Source organism: Cenococcum geophilum (genome assembly GCF_001692895.1).
Source record: "Cenococcum geophilum 1.58 unplaced genomic scaffold K441scaffold_45, whole genome shotgun sequence".
Classification (NCBI taxonomy): domain Eukaryota; kingdom Fungi; phylum Ascomycota; class Dothideomycetes; order Gloniales; family Gloniaceae; genus Cenococcum; species Cenococcum geophilum.
In genome coordinates, this window is record NW_027137603.1 from 635,945 (window position 1) to 662,763 (window position 26,819).

The 26,819-nt window shown below is 37.4% G+C and overlaps 3 protein-coding genes across 3 annotated transcripts; 2 read left to right on the forward strand and 1 right to left on the reverse strand.

The window, feature by feature from the left end:
• Positions 1–13,567: 13,567 nt before the first annotated feature.
• Positions 13,568–15,706, reverse strand: K441DRAFT_680130 (uncharacterized protein; the record flags this gene model as incomplete). Its single annotated transcript, XM_067651343.1, has 3 exons — positions 13,568–13,621; positions 13,702–15,238; positions 15,282–15,706. The coding sequence occupies 3 exons, from the start codon at positions 15,704–15,706 to the stop codon at positions 13,568–13,570; spliced, it is 2,016 nt and encodes a 671-aa protein (XP_067500240.1).
• A 3,788-nt stretch (positions 15,707–19,494) lies between these two features.
• K441DRAFT_233853 (uncharacterized protein) lies at positions 19,495–19,788 on the forward strand. The gene has a single exon (XM_067640665.1). The coding sequence runs from the start codon at positions 19,545–19,547 to the stop codon at positions 19,713–19,715; it is 171 nt and encodes a 56-aa protein (XP_067500241.1). The 5' UTR covers positions 19,495–19,544; the 3' UTR covers positions 19,716–19,788.
• Positions 19,789–21,641: 1,853 nt separating this feature from the next.
• Positions 21,642–22,722, forward strand: K441DRAFT_233859 (uncharacterized protein). Its single transcript, XM_067640666.1, has one exon. It carries the CDS (start codon positions 21,812–21,814, stop codon positions 22,400–22,402), a length of 591 nt encoding a protein of 196 aa, XP_067500242.1. The 5' UTR covers positions 21,642–21,811; the 3' UTR covers positions 22,403–22,722.
• The last annotated feature ends 4,097 nt before the right edge of the window (positions 22,723–26,819 follow it).

Here is a 26,819-nt window from a genome sequence, read left to right on the forward strand (position 1 = left end):
ACGCTAAGTATGGTATAAGCTATTGGCTATAGGAGCTAAAATCCTTAGAGTATAAGGGGACTAATAAACTAGTTCGTAGATTGGATATTAAAGATAATAAATTTAATAAAGGCGAAACATTTCGTAATAATAGGGTAATAAAGGCGGCTTACTAGGAGTATGTAGATCTTAGAGATATTATATAAGAGGTAAAGGATAATTTTACTACGGAATAGGGAATATTAGTAGGGATTAAGACCCCGCTAGATATGATGTCTATTACTTTACAAGACGTAAGAGAAGTAGGGTAGCGAACTACTTCGGCACTTAATAAAGGTAAGAAGCTAAAGGCTTAAGATTCTTAAGACAAGATAAGAGATGACTAAGACTTTTAAGATAAGATAAGGCAGACCTAAGGACCTATAATAGATAGTAACTAATAGAGTAGGGTAGTAGCTTAGTTTAAAGATATACGAATAAGCTTAGGATAGAGTTTCCTATAGATATAAGATTCTTAAGATAAGATAAGTAAGATTTAAAACTCTTAAGATGAGATAAAAACACTAAGTAAGCTTAGTTAGACTAAGGCTAGAGTAAAGCTTAAGTTAAAAGTAAGCTTAGGATTAAGAATCCTATAAAACTAAGATTTTAAAATATAAATAAGGACCAGCAATAAAATTAGAGAATCTGTAATATAAATAGCAACTAGACTAGGAGACAGATATATAAACCTAGAGGACTTACTAGGGGAATATAGTATTTAGCCTAAGGATTAGAAAGCTGATACTAAGATTAAGAAGTAAGAAGACTTTAAGGATCTACTTATAAGACGCGAAAAGAAAGAAACTATAGAGGAATTTAGAGCGAGAATTACCTTATAGTAAGAATAGAAACTAGATAAGAGATCTAGTATACTAGGACGTATAAAGGATAGAGCACCCGTATAAAGAATTACTAATAGGCCTAAGGCAGGTACACTAAGAGTTAAGTGGCTTATTAACTAGAATAAGAAGAGGATTTAGGGATTCTAACTAGGTTTAAGGAACGATATATAAAAGGTTATTATAACGTAGTAATAAGAAGATACTTCCTTATGGATAAGCCGTATATACTCTAGCAGCTGTACTAAAAGTGGTATAGGCAAAGGCATAATAATAAGTGGGAAGATTTCTATATATAGTTAGATGAGAAAGTTATTTAGGACCACCCGATTATAGAAAAGGCGATAAGTTATATTAAAGAAGCCTTAATTATAACATTAAGAGATTTAAAGAAACGCTTAGAGGACTAAAGAAGTAAGAGACGCATCTTAGTACCTATAAATAAAGTTATAATATTTAGATTAATATAACAGAGGTTTAAACTTAAGGATAAAGACGAGCTAAGAGTTAACCTAAAGCATTAAGTATATTATACGTTATTGTAAATCGCGTATATAGACGATACGTATAATATATATAGAGCACCTAAGGATAAGCATTAGAAATACCCTATAAGAATATATTAGTTAGCAGAAGAATAGAGGTATTAAAATGCTAAGTATATATATAGCTAGCATCTAGTAGAAGTTTAGGAGTTAGGCGACTTAATACTTTAACTAAAAAGATTCCTTATGGAAGAATGCCTAGATAGATAATAGTGGTAGGAATATTTAAAGAATACGTATCTATAGTATATTAAAGATAAAAAGCAAATTAAGTATTAGCTAAAGGTGGACTAAGTATAAATAGGATTAAGTAGTTAATAGTTAGAAAAAGTAGAGGCCTATAGAACTAAAGGGAACCAATAGTAAAGCCTTAAACCCTTAAAGGAATTTAAGGACAACACCTAAATTTACGAGTTAAGTGGTAAGATTAATAGTTCGAAGCGTTAATAGATAGTGGAGTAATAAGGAACTATATCTTACTAATAGCAGTTAAAAGAATGGGATTACTATATAGGAAAAAGGAGTACTCTTACCTATTAGTAATAATTTTAGGAGATCTAATAGCCTATAGAGGAGGCATTATTAATCTTAAAATAGGACCTATTTAGTTAACCATTAAAGGGAGATAAATTAAGATATCTTTTAATATATTACTATTAGGGAACAATAAGGCAGTGTTAGGAATGCCTTAGTTACAGAAATATAATCTAAAGATTAATTAGGTTATAGGTTAGGTCGATATTAAGAATACTTAACGCCGTAAGATATAATAATAAGCTAAAATAATATAGTACTAAGTAGGAGTAATATATAAAGAGACTAAGTAAGGCTTAAGTTATGTACTAAAAAGATACTATAAGTATAGTAAAAAACTATAGTTACTAGAGAGTAAGAAGCTGTTAAAGTATATAGTATAGGATTATAAAATAGAATTGGAACCGGGAATAAGTTTAAGGTTCTTTCTAATCTATAAGCTTACTAAAGGAGAAGGTAGAGTATTAAAAGAGTTTATCTAAGAAAATCTATAAAAAGGATATATTAGACTATCGTAGTTATTAGCGGGTTATTTAGTACTATTTATACTAAAGAAGAACGGCAAACTAAGGCTGTATATTAACTACNNATAGTTAAATAGCATTACTAGAAAGGATAGGTATTCTTTACCCTTAATTAGCGAAATTTAAGATAGGATAGGTAACGCGTAAATCTTTATGAAGATAGATCTAAGATAGGCGTACTATTAGATTAGGATTAAGGAAGGTAATAAATAAAAGGCAGCCTTTAGGTTAAAGGAAGGACTATATAAACTATTAGTTATGCAATTTAGGCTTATAAACGCACTAGTAACGTTCTAGAAACGTATTAATAATATATTAGGAGAATACTTGGATAAATTTGTTATAGTATATCTTAATAATATTATTATCTACTTAATAACTAAGGAAGAATATAGGGAATACGTTAAATAGGTCTTAAAGAGACTATAAGAAAAACAAATACTAGTAGCAATTAAAAAATGCGAGTTCTTTACTAGAAAGACCGATTTTATTAGATTTATTATTAAACTAGGCTAACTTAGTATAGATTTAAAGAAGATTAAGGCTATAGTAAATTAGTAAGAACTAGAGAACGTTATATAGTTAAGATTGTTCCTAGGGTTTTATAATTACTGTAAACGGTTTATAGCGCAATAGTTAAAGAATATTAAGCCATTTACGCGATTAATAAAGAAAGAAGAACAGCGAGAATTATTTAAAAAAGTTAAAAAGTTATTTACCTAAGAGCTAGTTCTTAAGATTTATTAACTAGGATTAGAAACGGTTATAGAGATAAATATATTAAACTATATACTAGGGGTATACTTTATATAGAAATATTAAGACGGATGGCACCTAGTAGCATATTATAGTTAAAAGATAATACTACTAGAGTTAAACTATAACATCTATAATAAAGAGTTATTAGGTATAGTTATAGCACTAAAGGAATAAAGAGTATTCTTATCAGGTACAGAAAAACTATTTATAGTTAAGACGAATTATAAGAACCTAATAGGATTCCTAATAATAAAGGAACTTAACTAAAGATAGGTTAGATAGGCAAAGATACTTATAGAATACTATTTTAAGATTTAGTATACTAAGGGTACAGATAATATAAGAGCAGACGCTCTAAGTTAAAAAGCTAAACTACAGAATAACGAAAAGCTATTAGGGGCTTTACTGCGGAAAAATATAGACGGATTAATTAAGTATAATTACCTAAAAATTATAGCAACTTAGGAAGAACTAGAAAGAGTTTATAAGTTATTAGAAAGCTTTTAGGTATAAAGAATTCTAGAAGTATAGCTAGAAGATCTACAGATGGATATATATAAGAATTAAGAAATAAAGTATATCCTAAGAAGTATAGCAGAGCATTTTATAGAAGATTTCTATAAGGGAATAACTTAAGGATATAATGGAGCCAGAGGCTTAGTGTTAAGACTTTAAAAGGAGTATATTATTAACGGAATCTAAGGCTTAGCGCGAAAAGTTATAAGGGAATATTTAAATTGCTAAAGGAATAAACTAATAAGGCATAAGCTATATAGAGGGCTATAACCTATTAAAATACTAGAGAGACCATAGGAGGTTATATTATAGGACTTTATTATTAAGTTACTAAAGTTAAGAGACCCTATTACCGGATAAGATTATAACGCGATTTTAGTAATAGTAGATAAGCTTATAAAGTAGGGATACTTTATAGCATATCCAGAAGAAATCTTAATAAAAGATATTACTAGAATCTATATTAAAGAAGTATTTATAAGATATAGAGTACTAAGTAAAATTATATCGGATAGAGATTTAAGATTTATAGCAGTATTTTAGGAAGTATTCTTAGCGGAATAAGGAGTTAGAGTAGCAACTTCTACTATACATTATCTATAGACAGATAGTTAAACGGAAAGATTAAATTAGACACTAGAGTAGTATCTAAGATACTATATTAATTACGCACAGAATAATTAGATATCGCTATTACTAGTTATATAGTTTATATATAATATAACACTTTAGGAAGGAATAGGCATATTACTATTTAAGGCAAATTACGGATATAAGCTAAGAACACCGTTGTTACCGCGATAAGTAAAGAAAATAAGTAGTATAGCTAAAGAGAGAATAAAGACGTTAATAAATCTTTATATAGACCTTATAGAATTAGTAAAGAAAGTATAAGAGAGAATAAAAAGGTACTATAATACTAAGAGATCTAAGGGACCAGATCTTAAGGAGGGAGATAAAGTATAGCTACTATACAAAAATTTTAAGAGTTAACGACTAAGTAAGAAGTTAGACTACGTTAAACTAGGACCTTTTAAAATTATATAAAGGATTTTATATAAAGGATTTTATATAAAGGATTTTACCAGTTACGTTTAAGTTAAACCTACTAGCTAAAATAAAGATCTACTCTATATAGCATATTATAATGCTAAAACCAGTATACGGAAATGTTAAACTACTAGTTTATAAGATAGATACGTATAGAGGGCAGAAAGAAGACAAATAGTAAGTTTTAAAGATTGTTAGTTATAAGGACATTAATAATAAAATATAGTATAAGGTTAAGTGGATAGGCTATACTAAGACTACCTAGGAGCCACTAGAAAATTTAAAGAACGCTATAAGAAAGGTAGAGGAGTATTAAAAGAGATTAGGTTAGGCAGTATTAATAATAAAGGATCGCTAAAGAATAAGTTACCTAAGGGGGACTTAGGAAGAGCAGTTACCGAACTATTTAGATTTATTTCCTTTTCGGTTAGAAGAAAGTCGGATCTCTTATTACTAAGTTTCTATAGACCCTATTTTATAAGTTTCTACTCCTTAAAACGCACCTTTTTACAAACCTTCTTAAGATAAAGCAGCTAAGTAAACGCCGCGATATAAGTATCTAAGGCCTTCTATTCCGCATCTTAAGAATATTCTAGCTTAGTAAGAGCCTAAGATAGTTTACCATTTAGCCGCGTAGCAGCAGATTAAATATAAGACCCTAAGATAAATTAACTAGGAAACTAGACGACTATTAAGAGTAATAAGTCGCGTATATTTGGCATTAGAGGTAGAGCGGACGTTATAGGACAAACGAATATTTGCTTTAGTGCACTCTAAATAAAAGGACGGTTGTTATAAAGATAGGTTCGCCAACGTAATATAGACTAACCCCTCTTTTAAACAGCGAGAATACGGAGACGGTATAATCTCACTAAGAGATAATATTATAGTAACAGTATGGGCACGACGTTAGGCGTATAAAGAAGAAATTGCTTTAGGTATAATAAGCAATAATATTAACTAAATTAATTAAACAGATATTATATCTCTAGTAAACAACTTAGAGATATTTAGAATCTTTAAGGACAAAGATAGAAAGGAGGGAGATAGTATTACGGACGCTTTAAGTACAATGTTATAACTACTAGGAGAGAAGTCGGAAGAAGCTAGTTAGTTAATTTAGGCACGGTCTAGGATAGAGCCGATAAAACTATATAATAAGGAATAGTAGCTAAGGTTATATAACGTGCTATATATTAAATAAGAGGAATAAGAGGAACTTACGTACCTTATATATAAGACGTACATTACGTATAAGAAGGATTTCTTAAGAGTATAGTTGTGTATTTAAGGACCCTTAGTCCCTACCTAGATAGTTCCTTCCTTATAGTAATTCTTAGAATATAATTAGAGTTAATCTATTAGGCAACCACTCCACCAGTTATTATTACGTTGTTAACTTTAATTTATATCACCTATATACCTAGCCTAATAACAAGCCTATTGTAGTTCTTGCTATAAGGTTCCGTTATATCTATTACCCTTAGCATCTTTAAGATAATTCTTATTATAAGCCTAGCTATTATATATTATGCTTAAAAGTGCTATAGAGGCTTTATTATAATAAAAGTATATATAGCTTTCCTAGGTAATTAGCTAGTAGATAGAGCAAGACACCGTTCTAACTGTTCTAGGTATCTTAGCCTAATTATCCGCATTATAATCTATTATTTATAATTTTTTAGCTAATTAAGGATTTAGATTAATCTAAATAAAACTAATAATTACTAGCTAATTCTTTTAATTGTTAAGCAACCCTAGCTATACTAGACAACGTATAAATACCTAATTCTTACTAGGAGTAATCCTTTATAATTAAACGGTTTACTTAGAGGGCTCTATTTATATCTTATAGCCTATCTAACGCTAATATTAAGCTATTAGCTAATAGCTATAAAGGCCCAGCTCCCCACTAGTTGTACTATAACGTTATCCCTTAACACGGCAATTTGCGTCCAACGGGATGGTGGCCTATGCCCATACTCAGATATTCAGTAAGCAATGGGCGTGCCAATCGTCAATATGGAGAGGTTCGAATTTGGGCAATAGCTAGGGCTTGGGGCAGGGTTTTTTTGCGATCCAATTTGGAGGGACATTGTACTAAGCCTTCTAAACAAGGTCTACATCAATTCTAGTACGATTAGAAGGCATGGCGGTAGTGGAATTGATGATCGAATTCTCCATAGATGCACGCGTAGTTTTAGAAACAGTGTTCGCGCACAGACCATCTTGTCGTTGGACGCTGCCGTGTCAAGAGATAACTATACTAAATACTTTGTATAAGGCGGAGCATCCTCCTAGGGCTATAATAGCAGCGTAGATATTATAAGAACGAAATCGTTGCCTTCTATAAATAACTAGTCATATTACTACTAAGAGATCTAGCTAAAGACTGCCACAAGAAACAAGGCACGGATTAGTAAGTATATTTAGCCAAAAAAGTAGGGTGCGATATAAAATATATAGAGCTAAGACAACGGCATAATTAACTATGCATTCTTCAGCTAAGCTATATAGGTAGCAGTGCGTAGTAATGCCATTAATAACCTAGAAGATGGAAGATAAGTCCCTTAAATAAGCAGGCCGGCGATAACTATATAATTAATAGAAAGTGCCATCCCTTTAATTGCATTAGCAATTTATACTAGGAGAGGGTAAGGGATTAAGAAAGAGAAGAAAGAGAGAAAGAGAGGTATATAGTCTGTAAATCGCTTATAGATATAAGCCTAAAAGTAACACCTCTGGCAGAGCTTAGGATATATTATATAAAATAAAATAATAGAGAGGATAGAGCAACGGAAGGAGAGGTAGAGATAATACGAGGCAGTAGCACTCTAATTAGCGGCGGCTAAAATTTAGGAAAAGAAAATGCCTTATAAGGGATAATACAGACCTAATAGGATAGGCAGCTATAGACAGAAGGTAAGTAAAGGTTTAGGGGGGATAAGAATAGAAAGAAAAGGGTAAAAAGAATAAAAGGAGAAATAATAGCAAAGGGAGGGCTTTTAATAGTAGAATGTTAGGAAAATTGCCAATATAGATATACTGCGAAAGTTATAAGTGAGGCGCGGATTGCCTAAATATAGAGCCTTTATTTCCTAATACGTGCTTACTATCTAATTTTTTACTATTTTAATAATAATTATTTTAATATAATATAGTATAAGGGCATAAAAAGACTTTAGAGAAAAATTTAAAAAATATATATATATTCTATTTAAATTTGAAGGTATATAGCTTTTATAAAGAATAAAATATTATATAAAGGAAAAAAGAAATAATAATTTTTTTAATTAAATAGTTAGGGGTTTTAGTAGTTAATATATATATAGTCTTTAATAGACTTTAATAAAATTTAATTAATCTAATAAAACTTAGTAGAATTTAGTTAAAGCGTAAGAAATTATTTATTAAATATTTTATTAAGATATTTTTTATTATAATTAGGCTAGTCCTACTATAATAATTATTCTATATATTTATATTAGTTTTAATAACCCTTTTTTTTAGGTTTAATATTTTTATAATGTAGTATTTTTTTATATAAAATAATACTATTATATTAAGCTCTTCCTATATTATTTAAAAAGGGGTTAAAAATATTCTATTTTAAAAAAACCTTTTTTAGTAATAAAGTATTAATATATTATATTTAGATACTAAGAGTTACTTACCTTATACTATTTAGAAAGGCGCTAATAATATCTTATTTTATAGGGTAGACTATACTTAACTTATATACTAAAAAGAACCCTAACTAGTTATCCTAATAGTAGTTAATAAAGGGGTAAAGTTACTAGTTAAGGCACTAGTTTATAATTTTGGTTTAGCCGTTAGTTTAAGGGTAGAATATAGTAAAGAGCTTAATCTAAATTCTAAGAATGCAGTAGAATTTATCCTAGAAGTCCGGTATAAATTAGGGTCTATAGTTAGAGATAATTAATTTAGGAGCGCTATAGATCTAGTAGATATTATTAATATATATATAGGCTATATCCTTTATAGTTATAGTCTTAAGGTAAAAAAGGGAAACGGCTTACTTATTTAGTTAGTCGACTACTATAAAGGCCATATTATAGCTATATTTGTCCTTTAGAAATAATTTAAAGTCTATTATAATATGCTGCTAAGGGCGTTTAGGAATTAGTAGTAGTTATAGCTATCTAGGAGTTTAATCCCTAGGGGTATCTATATATTTATAAGCATAATAGTTTCTAATAAATTGTTCTGTATTAGATAGGAGTCCTTACTAAAAATAACAAGACGCTAATAGTTAGTGGGTTTTATTTTAGCTAGGGTATACCATAAAGACTTAACAGTAGGCTTTATAGATTAGCTCTATTTATAAGTTATTAATATCTAAAACTATAAGCTATTCTTAGTATAAGAGCAGTCTATCTTCTATTTCTAAATTAGGGTTACCTTCTATAGCCTAGTTATAAAGGGCTTTTAGGAATTTAGCTATATGGTTTACGGTTAAAATATAATTAAAATTAGTCCTATTAGTTTACCTAGGATCTCTCCTTTTAATAGTACTAGCTTATTCTATTTAGAGCTCCGTTCCTTAAAAATATATAAATTAAGCTATTTAGGATAAAGGAGGGCATATATCTTGTACTAAACCTTTAGCTTATCTTATAGCTCTATATTCTATTCTCTTTAGGTTAAAATATTAGCCTTAGAATTCTATCTACTAGGATAGTATATAATTATAAAAAAGAACTAGGAGAGTATTTTAGCCTACTAAGCCTATTAGCTAGTAAGCTTCTTTATTATTATAAAATACTTAAGGGCTTTATAATTAGTATAGACCTTAATTTAGAAGTCTAAGCTACTAAGCTTTATATACCACTAGGATAACAATTATATAATAGCTAGTATTTCTTTATTATATACCTTATAGTTATATTTAGCTAGGGCTATTGTCTTTAAGAAGAATATAATAGGGTACTACTTACTCTCTAGGTATAGTTATAAGAGAACCCCCGCTACTACTCTATTAGATATATCTATTTCTAGTATTAATTCTAGGTTTAGGTTATAGTAATAGAGAATTAGGGAGGAGATAAGTTAGTTCTTTAACTCCTTAAAGGCTTCTATATAGTTATTATTAAAAATAAAAAGTATATTATTTCTAGTTAGTCGTATAAGAGGCTTAACTATAACCCTATAGTTATAGATAAATTAATAGTAGAAATTATAAAAGCTAAAAAAGGACTAGATGCCCTTATACTATAAAGGGGTTTCTAGTTATAAATTGCCTTAACCTTCTTAGGGTTAACTTTAATTCCTTTTATACTAATAATAAAGCTAAAGTACTTTATACATTTTACTCTAAATTTGTATTTCTTAATATTGACTTATAGACCTGTATTTTATAGCCTTTCTACGTCAGGAAAAAATTTACCAGCATTTTTGCAGCATTTGGCAGCATTTGGCGGCCAAATGCGCATTCCGCGCACTATAACGTGTAGCGTATAGTATCGACTAAGGTGCGGCATACTGCCGTATTTAATAATGCGGTGCGGCATACTGCTATATTTAATAATGCGATGCAGCATACTGCCGTATACTGCTATATTTAACAACACAGTGCAGCTAACTGCTGTATTTAATAATGCGGTACAGCTAACTGCTATATTCAATAATGCGATGCAGCTAACTGCCGTATTTAACAATATGGTGCAGCATACTGCCGTATTTAACAATGCAGTGCAGCTAATTGCGCATTTTGCACTTAATGCGCAATTAATATATAATGCCCTCCTCGTGCATTCTGCCCTCCTCGTGCATTCTGTATATAATGCCCTCCTCGCGCATTCTATATATCTTGCTCTTCCTACGCACTTAATTGTATTTGCTTGGTTTATATAGTTGGTACAAAATTATATTATTTTAGATAATTTAATATATAGCGACGGTTCTCTTCTACCTGCCTACCTACCGACCTACCTGCCTGCCTGCCTACCTGCCTGCCTACCTACCCTACCTGCCTACCTGCCTGCCCTGCCTGCCTGCCTGCCTGCCTGCCTACCTACCTGTCTGTCTGTCTGTCTGTCTGTCTATACCTACCCATCTATGCCTACCCATCTGTGCCTACCTGTCTGTGCCTACCTGTCTATGTCACCTTGATTCGATCGATCGATCGAATCGTTTATCGTGTTCGCTGGCTGGTCGTTCGAACGGTTGTCGTGTGGCTCTGGCGACGGTCGTGTGGCGATGACGACGGTCGTCTAGCTCTGGCGACGGTCATCTGGCTCCGGCGACGGTCGTCTAGCTCTGACGACGGTCGTCTGGCTCTGACGGGTCGTCTAGCTCTGGCGACGGTTCATCTGGCTCCGGCGACGGTCGTCTGGCTCTGACGACGGTCATCTGGCTCTGACGACGGTCGTCCTGGCTCTGACGACGATCGTCCAGCTCTGGCGACGCGGTCATCTAGCTCCGGCGACGGTCGTCTGCTGGCTGTCGTTCTGGTGTCTTCCTAGGTAGGGAGGATGTAAGGAAGGGTAAAAAATGAGGTGGCTACCTAGGTGTATATAGGGGGGTATACTTGGCAGAGGCACGTGTAGAGGCTATCGGGAATATAGCGGGGGACCCGATGCGGAGCTTCGTGTAGAGCCTCCGTAACGCAGAGCTTCGTGTAGAGCCTCCGTACGCAGAGCTTCCGCGCAGAGCCTTGTGCAGAGCCTCTGTACGCAGAGCTTTATGTAGAGCCTTGTGTAGAGCCTCGTGCAGAGCTTCGTGCAGAGCTTCGTGGCAGAGCTTCGTGTAGAACTTCGTGCAGAGCTTTCGTGACAGAGCTTCGTGCAGAGCTTCGTGTAGAGCTTCGTGTAGAACTTTAGGGAAAAATTACAGCATCTAATTTTTTACTTTTCTGCCATTTTAGCATTTTCTAGCATTTAGCAGCTAAATGCTAATACTTAATTATAAATGCAGCATTTGGCGGCTAAATGCTAGTACTTAGTAATAAATGCAGCTAAATGCTAATACTTAATTTATAAATGCGGCATTTGGGCGCAAAATGCTAGTACTTAGTAATAAATGCCGCATTTAGCTGCTAAATGCTAGAAAATGCTAGAAATGCTAGAAAATGCTGAAATGGCAGAAAAGTAAAATTAGATGCTGGTAAATTTTTTCCTGACGTTATAGGGGCTTTAGGTTTATTCTGTATATTAATAGTAGTATAGGTAGTTAACGCAATATAGTATTATAAAGTAAGTATAAGCGATAATAATATATAGCAAGGTAGATATTATTAAGCTATATATATAAACTGTATAAGGAGGTTAAGACGTTATGTAAGAAAAGAAGGTAGGAAAATAGGAAGAAAGCGTATATATTATTAACTTGGTTACTTAGTTAATATATATATAGGGTAGAATAGGGTTTAGGTTATAGTCCTAGCAAAACTTGGCAGAATTTAGTAGAACTTAGCATAATATAGCAGAATGCCGTAGATTGCCGTTAGATTGCTATTTGATTGCCATTTTACGGTTAGTCTTTAATTGCTAAGTTAGTAGAAACAGGTGGACGTATGCAAGGTATTATAGGGGTGTCTCGTAATATTTAGTAAAAATCTATTAAGGCTAGGATATAGGAAGTTTAGAAGCTAATAGAAGTAAATATTTTTAGCTTAAGGGAAGGTAATATAGTAGCAGACAATCTATTAAATAAGTAAGTCCTTAAAGATCTGGAAATTACGATTTAAATTAAGCAACCTTTTATGCGGATATTGTGCAATTATTAGTTGGTTTAAGGATTGAGGACCTTCTTAGTTAGGCTTACCTATAGTTTTATTTATATTATAATCGTTATAGAGGTAATTTAGGGCAGTAGTTCTTTTAGTTAAGATAATTATAAGCTCTTGTTAATGTTTTAATCGCTTATAAAGATAGCAGTAGTAGTACTAGTCCTTCTCTTAAATACCCTCCCCCTATCGCCATATTGGTAATATTCGCATTTTGGTATTTTTGGGGCCCTTTATTAGAGCGTGACACCAAATATATTACTTACTATTTAGCTTAAATTCCTCTACCTTCCTTAACGCGTCGGTTCCGTTTAGGTTAATTTCTTTAGGAGTAATAAGGATATTATCTAAGGTAGGTATACGGATAGGGAAGAATCGTTCTATATTAGTTAGTGAGGAATATTAGTTAGTAAGGAACAACACTAAAAGGACAAGTGGTGATACTGAGGGAGGGAGGCAAAAAGGGCGACAAAGATAATAGCGGCGGTAGGGGCTAAGGTGTGCCTGGGGGTTTTAGATTAGGTGGCTGATACTAGCTATTAAGAACACTAAGCCATTACGCAAACCCCCGATTGGCTAATCCTACGCACTGATAATATAATGTCCTTTCCTCCCTCCCGATTAGGTATAGGGTTTGGAGCTCCAAGAGCTCCACTACCTTAGATCCACTCCAGGGCAAGCCTCAGTCCATCCTGGAGCTCCATATTGGCTCCAGTCCAAAAAGATCACTGTTCCCAGACAGAAGAGTCGAGCTGTGTAACTTCATCAGATTCTATCCATGGATTTGCCCTGAGTAATTTAGAAATCTCAACTTCAATGGGATCAAGGGATTCTTTAAGCCTCTTCATCACCTCCAAAAACTCCCTCGCATCTCTTGCTTCAAGGATGTTCGCTCCGTTTTTAAGGAGAATTTCTACCAGCGCAAGGTTAGACATGGATATGGCCAAAAACAGAGGCGACATTAAATTATATCGGTGGTCGCCTTCATTAACGTCAGCGCCGTGCAGTATGAGGAGCCTGATTATTTCTAGGCTATGGATATCTCCAGTCTCCGCTGCTCGAATTGCAATATGAAGCACCGGTGTGCTATGCAAGGATTTCGCCAATGGTGAAGCGCCATTTTCAAGAAGTATCGATACGGCAGCAACGTCTTCCGCGCAACGCACGTGGTCGTTTGCCAGAGGGTCCGTCCAATGATCTGATAAGGTACAGTCTTTGTTTACGACCATCAGCAATGACAAATTCCGAATTTGCGTGGACACGTGCTTGTCTGCCATCTTGAAAAATAACTCCAAAATCGGTATACATCGACGCTTCGTAGCAAGTATGAAAGGATCCTCAGGCCAATGCATCGGTAGCTCAGGGGCGCCCATGGACAGAAGGTATTTCACTACCTCAGGTTTTCTTGCTACGCATGCAAGCTGTAGTACCGTTGGAAAGTGGCATAGCATGCCGGAACTGGCTGCATTCTCCCTAAAACATGCAGCGAATACAATCTCTGCATCTTCGAAAATTACCCTCAGAGGGCCGCTCGTGGTAGTCCCCGCGGCCGCTGATGACGCTGACTCAATGTCTTCGATTCTCCCAAGCCCACTTAATGACACGCGATCCACTAATTTTTTGATCCCACTATTGCCCAGTTGAAATGCAAGTCTCTGCATGACTGCAACGAAAAACGTTCTGTCTCGATCTTGCAGTTCCTGGAGCATGCAACAAACATTCGATTCGGAGAGGCCTGCATCAGGAGTGAAAAGGGTCATGATATCTATACCCTGGCGAAGATATTGAATGGATTCAACATAATTCCCTTCTTTGATGGCACGGATAGTGTGAGTGGAAAGGTAGTGTGCTACAAGCGGAGACGGATGGTTAAGTGTGATTTGTGGAAGGTACAAATCGGAATAACCTCTATTTGTTGATACTCTAGTAATCTGCTTTGCGCGAAAAATGGGCTTCCTTGTGATTCTAGGAAGCGCTTGGGGTTCTTCTATTCCATTGCCTTGTTGGACTTCGCAGGATTTCGGTTGAGCCTCCGAGATGATCTGACCTGCTACCTCTGCTTGATTGTCAACTTTAGTCTGGTGCGCCATATTAGGCTCCTGGCTCTCGATAGTATGGCATGGAGTTAAACTTTCTTCTGTAGGCAACGCGCAAGTATGGCCTCCGCTATTTTCCTGGGAGTTTTCCTGTGTGACATTCAAACGCGCGGCTTCTCCCAAAGAGCCTTCATAAGAGGAGGTAATTGCACTTAGTGTGCTGGATTGTTGCTCCCCTCTCACTGGTAGAATACCGGGATCCAATGTTGGATTTTGTGTTGATATTTCGTCCTGAATTACTGATGGTTCATCTTGCTCGGTCACAGTAGTTTGGAGAATATATTGAGGCGTAGCACAGATGCTAACAGCATCAGTGTTAGAAGCAGCAGAACCGTTCGAAATTTCGACTTCGCGTCTTCGCCATAAGCGCCGTATTTTTGGTGCACGAAAATTACGCTTGTATACATAAGACGTAAACAGAGCGTTTTCGAAAGCGAACGGTGTGTACCGGAGATCCGCGCTGCCGCAGCTTTCAATGCTGGCCGCATCACTGTCTGAAATCGACAGGCATGACGGAACAATGCTTAGCACACTCTCATCGACTTCGTGGAATACGGTCTCTTTAATTGAAAGAAGCTCTGAGCGATCTAATTGAGATGGTCTTGCACTAGTCAGAACAGCAAACCTTAAGTTAGATGACCGTAACTTACAGTGATAATACCTCAAGTAAAAGCGTTAAAGCCCCAATCTGGGCATGGAGGCGATTCTGATGGTCTTGTAAGACTCCTTCGTTCCAGACGATCTTGGTTCGACGTCTGAAATTACTAAATTGTGGTGTATTCTGCATTGAGGAAAGGTCTTTTTCTAGGGCACACATGACTAACTGCCCTGTGTATAGTGACCGTTGCAGCCTTTCGAGAAGTTCATCATGTTCTTCAGATCCAAAGAGGTTTTGGGTAGCCCATTTCTCGATACGAGTCCAAGCAAGCTGAATAGTATGGCATTCTTCGATCACAGATAATATGGCTAGTTCAGCTTGCTTATATCTTTGAGCGAGCTGGTACAAGGCATGAATGACGTTGCCGCACTTCACCGTCAGGCTAGCTGAGGCGCTCAGTATGGCAGCCGATTCCATGTCTCAAGGATGATAGCGAAAGGTGATTGAGAAATTAATAGATTAAAAACTACCAAAATCCCAAGCTTATGGCCTATAATGAAAAAAATAATGAAAGCGTTAAGAAGATAGGGCCTTATCTTAATGATGATGTGGTTAGGCTGGCTCCGCCCCATTATTCGCGCCTACGTCTCACGGCTTGCGTATTGTGGAGGCGGTGCTGTTCCAGAACATTTCTGCCTGATTCCGGAACGAGTCGTCCTTGTTCCAGAATGAGTCGTGTATCGCTTTGATTGGCTTAATTCTGGCTTAATTGACTTATTCCGGAATAACGTACTGCTCTAAAAGTGATATTACAAGGGGGTTAACCTGAGCGGGTCACTCGCCCTCCCTGCAAGCGCTTCTTGCTGGTGCTTACATTGCCACATTAAAACAGTGCTTATTCAGTATTTTGTATTCAGTATTTTGTAGGGCCCCCATCTGCAGCAATTACAGCGAGGCAGCGCTCCCTCATATTGCCAGTATACTTCTTAAAATCTTCAGGTTCAAGCTTCTCCCATTCCTCCTCTTTTGTTATAGGAAACCTGCGTTATATTCTCCCCTTTAACAACCTCCAGATATTCTTAATCGGGTTTAAATTAGGGGAATTCGCCGGCTATTCTATTATAAGCATGCCATTCTACTCCCAGTTAAGGCGGGTTGCTTTTACTAAGTAAATTAAGGTGTTATCCTCTACAAGAATAGGCTAGTGTCGTAGTATTTACCATAATTCCCATATAAAAGCCTTAATATTAGGGTATACGTCGCCTACTATCTTGGCATTTTCCTATATTTATAGAGCCTTCGGCTTCCTTCCTTCTTCCCTCTATCATATACATATCACGACCTTACCAGTTACCAGAAATACACTCTTTTCTTTCTTTCTTACTAACTGTTCTACTGACTGATTACAACCGACCGACCAACCGACCGACCGACCGACCGACCGACCGACCGACCGACCGACCGACCGACTGACCGACCGACAGACAGACAGACTGACGGCACTGTGACTTTCCTATCTTAGAGAGGTCGTACCCTCCCACATATTTTATGGCATTCCACGTGGGGACGACGGCAAGCTCTTTGGATTAGAAGTCTAGTGCTACATATATAGGAGACACGCAGGAATATACTACGACTATAGAAGAACAGCTAGCTGCAGAAGAACGACCAGCTGCAAAAGAACCGCCAGCTAGACAGATAAGACGGCAGAACTAGAGAACCAGAGAACCAGGCAGTGTCGGACAGTAAAGGGAACCAGCAGACCCTGAATAGAAAGACTGCGGAAAAGATAGGACGGCTAGACTTAATGCATAGGCCACAGAGTGGCAATAAGAGGCAAAAGGGTGTAGGTCAAAAGGTCTCGGCAATTGGATTCGGTGCCCGTACTTAGGGATTAGACGTTAAGCAAACCAGCGAGCCAATCAGATAACTTCGGCTGACCGTTGGCTACCTAATACTTGCCACCCGCGCACGAGCATAGCTAGACCTTTATTAAAGATGCAGAAACGGCAAGCCAAGGGCCAATTAATCAGATGGAAACGAGATCTAAAACATTTAGCGGCGAAGGAAGTTAGTACTGCTATTTACGAACAAAGGAGACAATACCGAGCAAGGTTGCAAGTGCACGAGATCGGATCTGTCCTTGAAAGCTTCCTATTCTAGCTTAGCTTTATCCTCTTTCGAGTTATCCGGACTATATTAGCAGCAGCTCTGGAGGCGTTCCGCGAAGAAGTAGATATAAGAAGAAGCAAGAGGCTTAGCAGCACCCTACCGCGTAGAACGACGGCAGGCCAAAATAGATGGACGTACCAAGACCCAGTAGCAGTAGAAGATGAAGATTCCGTGCTCTCCGTTAGGGACGTGGCTGTATAAGTAAGCCAGTCGCAGTATGTATCTATTAAGGTCGCGCTAGGATAGCTATCTAGGACTCCCTCTATTAAGACTACGGCCATGTAAGCAGATCTACCGTAGCGTTTACCCGTGACATCTAAGACCGATAACCCTCAGCAGACGAAGGATAAGAGCCGTAAGGACCACCTATAAACTCCTAAGGAGACTCTAGATACATCACCCTATGACTAGCAGTCGACGACTCGAGACAGGATCTACGTTGTAACCCAGCCTATGCCAGCCCCAGGAACTATTGGAACTCCGTACTTTATAGGACAGGACGTGTTACAGTTTATCGAGCAGTACGAACGACTATACGCCCGATATTATGTTACGAGCAAGGAAAAGCACCAGGGTCTTCCAGAGTACTGCGATTACTGGATAGGGATGTGGATTCGAAGCCTGCCTGAGTTCGTAATTGGCGACTAGACGGAGCTTATAAGAAAGCTTAGGGCTGAATATTGAGCGGACGACTACTACCGACGTATAGAGACAAGAGACTTTATGGAAGCTTTCGTTCAAAAGTCAGCGGAGTAGCCAGGAGATCTGCGTCACTACATGCAAGATTTCACCAGTATTTTAGTAAGAGCGGTAGCCGTAGGAAACCTCACTAAGCAAGAGAAGGGGTAGTGGTTTATGCAAGGACTCCCTATTGAATGCCGCAGGTACGTAATAGAGAAGATAGGAGCCGTAGCAGACGAGCCTAGCACCCTTATATTTGAAAGACTAAAGAAGGCCGTAGAGTTAAGGATAATGGCTGCAGAGAACGTTAAGCGAATGGCTATCCTTCTGGAAGAAGAAGTCCTGAATATCTAGCTTATACAAGAGCTACGGCAGCAAAGAAATGAGTTTAACTACTAAGGAGGACTTCTAGACCTAGCTAGACTAGGTATACACAGAGGAGCCCTAGTGTAGCAGCAGTCGCCTACTACGAATCAAGCTGCAGTTTAAGGTCCAGCATAAGGATACAAGCCAGCACCAGGATACGAAGACTGGCAGAACAGCACCCGACCTCCGCAGGACTGTTGATATCTGCAAGGTTCTTAATATCCGCAAGATTCTACTGCCTTTGGACGGCCGCAACGGGACGCTTGGGGTCAGTAAGGTACGCGAGGACAAGGCTAGTGGACCTGTTTTGGATACGGAGGAAGTTACCGTTTTACCAAGTACGAATGCTAAGGGCTAAAGGATCTTATCTAGTAAGGATTTGTATATATGTCTGATTGAGGAAGACTAGTAGCTAGGACGCGCGAACAACCTAGACCTAAACTTCCATAGCTCGGCAATAAAGGACAATTAAAGGGTATTAAGGACTGGCTCCGTACGTACTAAGGGACAGACCTAGATTGGCCAAAGGAAGGACAGACGCAGTAACAGGCCCCTACGGTATAAACGGATTTTACTGCTTTCTATAACGGAGTAGTGCTAAAGAATAGTAACGGAATGCGTATGAACTGGGAGGACTACTATTAAGTACAACCCACGGACTTAGTAGTAACGCCTAGCCAGCAATATCCGCAGACCCTTAGAGACAGCCGTATAGCTAGGACAGCCGTTAAGCCGTAGGAGAAGAATGTACGACTAGGAGATTACATCCAGATTAGGTCACAGTCTACGGATAAGACAGCTGAAACGAGGAAGGAGAATAAGTCGTCTAACCCTTAGAAACGGCCTTGGAGACGGACGCTTAACTAGGTCGACTAGGTTAGCCATTAACCCGCAGGCTCCGCAGCAGGCTCTATAGCAGGTGTAGAATGTTTAACTAGGGGACAGTCAAGTTCTAAGGTGGGGGAGGGGACGTAGGTGACGGCCGTAAAAGGATTTCTATTTGTTTGCTTAATTACTGTATTTCCTAAAGCTCCCTTGTTTACTTTCTTAATCGCGACGCGTCAGGACGCGTCAGTCGCGACGACCTACTGCAGAGATGTCAGCTCAGCTCACCGCCTGTCGCCGAGCCAATAGCGATTTTCCATGCCCGGCACGGAAAATCCTGATCGGTCCATTTAGCAATAGAGCTGGCAGAACTCTACACCGCCCCTGGAATTCGATGCTGCGCCAGCTGCACGATAAGAACGGCACTAAGGGCCTTAATTGATTGCACGGATATAGAGCCGATTGTACGATGTAGAGCTAGATGCAGAGCTATACGCAGAGCCTTGATCGATTGAACGACTGCACAGAAGCTACGAGCAGCCGTATATAGATGCAGAGCTACGGTTAGTCGAAGCATCGAATTAAGCCAGAGCCTTAATACTAGCACGTCACGTCACTGAATTGAAGCAGTTAAATGTTGTTAAATTAGAGTCTTCGACCGGGCCGACCTTATTCCTTAATCGAACGATAGCTGATTGCAGCTCCGCCACTGCTATCCGAATCTAGTACCGCGCCAGCTACACGACGAGAACAGACACCGCGGTAAGGAAGGGACCTATAAGGGTAGCAGCATGATATTGGAAAATAAGTACCGCGGAACGGTAAGGTAGTATACAAAGAGGCACTAATAAAGATGCTCTGCAAGAGGTCGTATATGGGGCATAACTGACCACAATAAACCTAAGCCATCCTTATGCGACTGAAGACAGAATTAAGCCGCATCTGGCTAAGCTAGTGAAAGACTTTGTTAAGGATTACAAGGGGAGCAGGAATTGGACGTGTAGGAGCTAGCACTTCTTAGGGATCGTCTTAACGAAAGGACTGTATTATGGACATAAGGGCAAGGGATATGCGACGGAGGTAGTTACGATAGCTAAGAAGCTGTTACTGGATGGCTTTAAAGATACTAAGGACGACTTAGATGAAGTATAGAGCCAGCAGGATAATGACAAAGAGACTAAAAGCAGAAGACAGCCCTAAGAAGGTTCTTAAGCTAGAAGAAGATTAAGGATACGCGAGCGTACAGCCAATAACGAGGGCAAAGAAGCAGCTATAAAGGACATCCTAGAAAAGCACTAGGCCTGCGAAAATGGTCTACTAGAAGCTGCCGCTTATGCTTATAAGGAAGTCTTAAGACAGGTCTCTGGATTGGACATCTGGTGGATACTAAGAGCTTTAATCGACTACGGATGCAGAGCCCCAATCGATTGACTACATGGATATAAAGCTTTGGCAGAACGACTGCGTAGCCAGAGTCTTAATCGATTGTCCGCAGATGCAAAGCCTACGGATGCAGAACCCAGGTCGTACGTGCAGCAGAAGACACCTTGAGTCAAGCCAGAGCCTCAGTCAAATCCTAGTCACTCGAACGCCGCCTGTACAAGTCAAGTCGTCAAATTAGAGCCTTTGGTCGGGCCGACCTAATACCCTATTTGAACGTCAGTCGATCGTACGTTGTCATAGTCAAATCGAATCAGTCACCGTCGCCGTCAGACGTCTTCGGTCAGCAGTCAAAGATGCATCACCGCAGGCAGGCACGCACTCAGGCACTAGACCTAATCAGGAAACCAGTACACGGCCAGAAGAACGTCGGAAACACGGTTAATTAACGTTTTGGAGCCTCTGCGAGAGTCTCTTCCCTTGACTGCCCACCCCCTTATCGATCGATCGCCCGTCCCAACGCCTGCGGATTGGTTAACCAGAACGATCTTTCCTGCAGACATAGATACGGAGCTTCACACGGAGTCTCACACGGAGTCGTATAGGGAGTCTACGGATATGGAGCATACAGGTGCAGAGCTTTGATTGGACAACAGTACGGCAGCTTGACTGGACGCCTATATATGCGAATCCTTAATCGAACGGCAGATGAGGAGCCTTAACCGACGTACGTCTACACGGAAGCTTTGATTAACTGTCTACGGATGCAAGCCCTAGTCGTATATGCAGTAGAAGACACCTTGAGTTAAGCCAGGGCCTCATCAAATCTCGACCAGTTAAACGCCGTCTCCGCATTCAAATCAGGACGATCAGAGCCTTCGACCGGGCCGACTTTTTACCTTAATTAAACGACCGAACGACCAGTTGCAGCACGTCGTCGCCGACCAATTAGACAGTCTTCGGCCAGCCGTCAGCACAGGCATACAGACACGCACGCAGACACGGACGCAGACACGGACGCAGAATATGCAGCGCGGAGCTACTGATGCACAGCCAGATGCACAGCCAGATGCACAGCCAGACGCACGGCTAGATGCAGGGTCTAGTGCAAAGCCACGGGCGGAGCCTTGACTAAGAAGCTGCGTACAATGCAGACCGATGCAGTGCCAGATGCAGAGTCTTGATATCAAACGGCCAACCAAACGATTAAATCAAGCCAGAGCCTCTGCTACCTTGATCGACTGCCCTGCCGCCACCGCTGCTGCTGTCACTATTCCGCTCAGCTATTTCGTCCTTGCTGTCTCAGCCGACTGCTCTGTCCCTACTGTTCTAGATCTGTACCGCTGCTGGATCTATTTTACTGCTAGATCTACTAGATCTTTCTACTGTTGCTCTACCGACCGCCGTACCTACCGTTTCGATCGCCCTGCCTCCGACCGACTGCTACTAACCACTGCCATTAACCGTTCTGTCACTGCTGCTACTGCTACTGCTGTATCAACCGACTGCTACCAACCAACTACTATCGACCGTCTGCCGCTACCGAGATTTCTACTATTAAAAGGTTCTGCCGCCAGATGTCCTACTGCTTATTATACGGACCAAGCTCTTCTACCGACTGTTCTATTACCGACTGTTCTACCGCTGACTGTTCTACCGCTAACTATCTGCTTTTATTACTGTTTCTACCGTTGCTACTACTACTATTACTGCTGTTACTGCCATTACTGCTACCGTTATTACTTTTAGCTTACTGCTATCCTGGTTGCCAGGTTAGATCTTAGCTATAGGTAACAGAAGGACACCGTAGAACAGTTCTATAGGAAGGCTGAGGATATAGTTACCCGCGTTCATTTAGGGATATGCTTTCCTTTGTCTATTCTGCTTTTGCTATACTCTTGTTTTGCTATTCTTCTATATTATAGAACGTTAGGGGACAACGTTCTTAGTGGGGGAGGTATGTAGTGGTGTAGATTGGACGTCGCCTACTGTCTTAGCATTTTCCTATATTTATAGAGCCTTCGGCTTCCTTCCTTCTTCCCTCTATTATATATATATCACGACCTTACTAGTTACCAGAAATACACTCTTTTCTTTCTTTTTTACTAACTGTTTTACTAACTGATTACGACCGACCGACCGACTGACCGACCGATTAACTAACTGACTAACCGACCGACAGATAGACAGACTGACGGCACTGTAACTTTCCTATCTTAGAGAGGTCGTACCCTCCCATAATAGTAGAGGATATATTAAGAATAGAGAAATAGCCTAGACTAAAGCTAATATTACGAAATTTAGGCTTAACTAGATACTTATTATATTAAGAACTAGTAAAGTACGGTTTATAAAAGCTACTATTACGTAAGGAGCCTCTTAAGTAATATTAAGCCGCTAAATTATTATACTAGACTTAATTGCAATCCTACTAAATACTAAAAGACTGGAAATCCCTAGGCTTAAGAGCTAATAGGCGGTTATATAGATAAATCTAGATGCCTATTCTCTAGTACTAACTCCTACTAGTATGCCTATTACTAATGCTCCTCTATATAAATTTCTAGCTTATATATAGCTGTAGGTAAAGAGCGCCCTTTAAATGCTTTGGTTGGGAGACTTATATAAAATAACCCTTAAGGGTAGAGCAGCGGATAGTCCTAAATTCTACCTTAAATAATAAATGTCGGGAATGAGGCAAGCGGTCGTTACGTGACGCCGCGGCACTAGCGTGGCGAGGAGTCTTAAGCTCCTCGCCCTCCCTTATTCTAATTAATAAGCTTTATTAACCAACATCACTATAACCTACTTAAGTAGTTATTATTGGTAAGTTACCCTATGTGACCAATACTGATTAGTGGTTAAATATACAGTTAACTATAAAGTAGCTAGGTTTTTAAATAGAAGAGATAGTCTTATATAGGGGTGCTATATGCGCTTATATAGAATAGATCCCGGCGATACTGTACTACCTTAGACTTGCAGAAAACTAGTAATAGAAGTGTTACTGAGTACTAGGAGATACTAAGTTGCGTTTATTACGTAGAATAACCGCGTTTATAAAGATTTAGTTAAGTACTTTAGGTCAGAAGTGTTACTAAACCTAGGGTCCTAAGTTAATGTCTAAAACGCGTTAAATAACCTTTATTTTCTTATTCTTTTATTAAAAACGCGTTAAAACAACTATCTTAATACCTTTAGTGTACCTCCGTAAACCGTAGGATTACGATTATTACCGACTTACACGTTAAATAACCTTTAATAATAGCTATTATGGCGTTAACCTACCTAAAGAAGTACGAGGATAATATTAACCCGGAGATATAGAACACCGATATAACTAGCCTTAAAGATGTTAACTAGTAAGACTTAAACGGATTCTTATTATACTATATAGTATATTATAAAGACAGCGAATATAACGATATTATGCTATAGTACTGTATAAGGGAATATAGACCCCTATAAAGAAGGATATTATATAAAACTTCTATAAATTCTTATAGGAATATGGAGTCTTTATACCTATAGATGGAGGTACTATTAGAGATAATATTTAGGAGCAGGTTATTAACGCAAAAGAAGAGCACGAATGGACTCTATAAGAGATTAAGCACTAACTACGCACTATAAGGAAGCTTAACTTATAATGGAATTTAAGTAATATACCTCTAGAGATAAATTTACCTTTGCCTTTAACTCCTCTGTATCTAATTTAACCCGTAACTTTAACGTTAGATACTATACCCTAATAAGAGTAGGTATAGAATCCTATTACTTCGCGATTTAATAACTTTTAGACTCTACTAACTAGACCTACGTCCCTACTGCAGCCTATAATATAACCCCTACCTTCTCTATCTTAATCTTAAATTAGAGGTAGTTTAAAATTGCTTATAGAGCTTACAAAGCTCTATTTAGATTAGGAGAAGAAGTTTAGCGGGGAATTATATAATGTTCTTAATTTAAAACTATGTATCTTCTGTAACTATTGCTAAAAGGTAAAAATAGAGTCTAATTAATACTATAACGCCTATTCCGTTATGCTTAAGGGCCGAGCTAGTACCTTCTGTTATAATTATTTGGCAGGAAAAGGATACGATTTTAACTGCATAATATATAAGTTAAGATACCGCTTTAAAATAGAAGAGAATAAGTAGTAGTATATATTAGAATAAAGAGAGACTACCTTTCTAAGGATTATTGCTACGAACCTAGGTGTCCCTTAACTTAATTATCTTTAAAAGCTCTTTAATTAACTTTAGACGATTTAGCGTGGTTTATCTAAATTATATTAAGAGGATTTTAGCCTATAAGGGCGCGAAGAAACTTTAGGAAAGATTTAAAGGAACAATATAAATTCTATCTAAATTTAAGGGTATATAGCTCTCGCTAAGAATAAGACATTGTATAAAGAAGAGAAAGAAATAATAAGAGAATTATATAATTAAATAGTTAGGGGCTTAGTGGTTAATGCGTGCGTATATACGCACGCGGTCTTTAACGGACTTTAGTAATTTAATTAATCTAGCAGATTTTGGTTAAAGCGTCAGAATTTATCTATTAAGTATTTTACTAAGATATTCCTACTATAACTAGGCTAGTCCCGTTATAGTACTCCCCCTTTTAACCGAAGGTCTAAATAATTTAATTTTAGTTAAGACTTATAACTTATTGCATGTTATATTTTCGCGTTAGGTGGCAGTATAGGGTTTTACCGATTCTATTATTAAATGGACTAATTAGGATTTTCCATCCCTGGGATAGAAAATCGCTATTAGCTTAGTTAAGGCAGTAAGTAGAACTAATATCTTTGTAGTAGGTCTTAGTAAGGTAAATCTAACTAATTAGATAACTTTAACCAGCGGTTAAAGTTCCTTAATATCTTATATATTACGTAATCGTATTATAAACATTATAATATATTTTAAGTCTTTTTTAATTTTAAGCTTCTTACTATTATATTTTGTGTATTTATTGTCGGGAATAAGGCGAGCGGTCGTCGCGTGACGCCGCGGCACTAGCGTGGCGAGGAGTCTTAAGCTCCTCGCCCTTCCTCATTCTAATTAATAAGCTTTATTAACCAACATCACTATAACCTACTCGAGTAGTCATTATTAGTGAGTCACCCTGTATGACCAAAATTTATATTAAGTGGTAATTATTTACTTTTATATTATATCCATTTAGCCAAAGTAGGCTGCAAAGGATAGTCCTTATAGAATTTTTTTACTAGGGAAGGCGCATTAATTTTAATCTGGTTATAGGTTTCCTAAGTTTATATTTTATATCCTTCCTATTTAATAAAAAGTTTAAATGATTTAGATTATATCTTCTATTATATATTATTAATTAAGTTAATAAAGTAAAAACCGTTGCCATTATTAATAATTATAAGAGGTAGTAGTAGTACTTCGCAAGTTATAGGTTTACCCTTTAAGGGTTATAGCAAGTTTACATAAAACATTAGATGTATTTTTATTTTAGTTAGTAGTTTAAGTTTATAAGCGTATAGGCTTAGTTTCTTCTTAACTTAGTATAGGCCTATAAACTTCTAGTCTAGTTTCTTTAAAGGTTATTAAGTCTTTAGGTTTTATATATTTAGGTAAACTATATTACCTTTCTTAAAGTCCTATGCGGGAGCTTGTCCTTTATTTATATGCTATTCCTATACCGTTTAAGCGTATGCTAATTTATTTTATAATAGTTCCGTTAACTGCTTTATTTAATTAGCGAAGTTATATATATTAATTAGTTAAATCCTCTTAATTATAGGTCCTATTATATTAATTTTAGGTTATAGTTTAAATCCAAGTTAAGGGTCTTATCTGTAGGTTGTGTAAAACGGTATTACGCCTATTAATTTATTTCTTATATTATTTGCAGTAAACTTAGCTAACGGTAGCTATTTTTCCTAGTTATTTTATAGGTAGGAGCAGTATATTTATAGGTATTATTCTATAATCGCGTTTACAATTTTAGTTTAACTATCTATCTCCAGATAAAATGTAGTTAAGAGTTATATTTATATACTTAATTATTTATATAGGGCTTACTAGAAGTCTAAAACAAACTAGCTTCCACAGTTAGATATTATTAAATTAGGAAGTCTATATAGCTTAAAGACGTACATAATAAAATATTTAGCTACTAATATTATATTAAT

Bases quoted from the DNA above. Each gene is read 5' to 3' on its own strand.
- K441DRAFT_233859 (XM_067640666.1), top strand. From the start codon at position 21,812: ATGCAGTGCCAGATGCAGAGTCTTGATATCAAACGGCCAACCAAACGA.
- K441DRAFT_233853 (XM_067640665.1), top strand. From the start codon at position 19,545: ATGTCAGCTCAGCTCACCGCCTGTCGCCGAGCCAATAGCGATTTTCCA.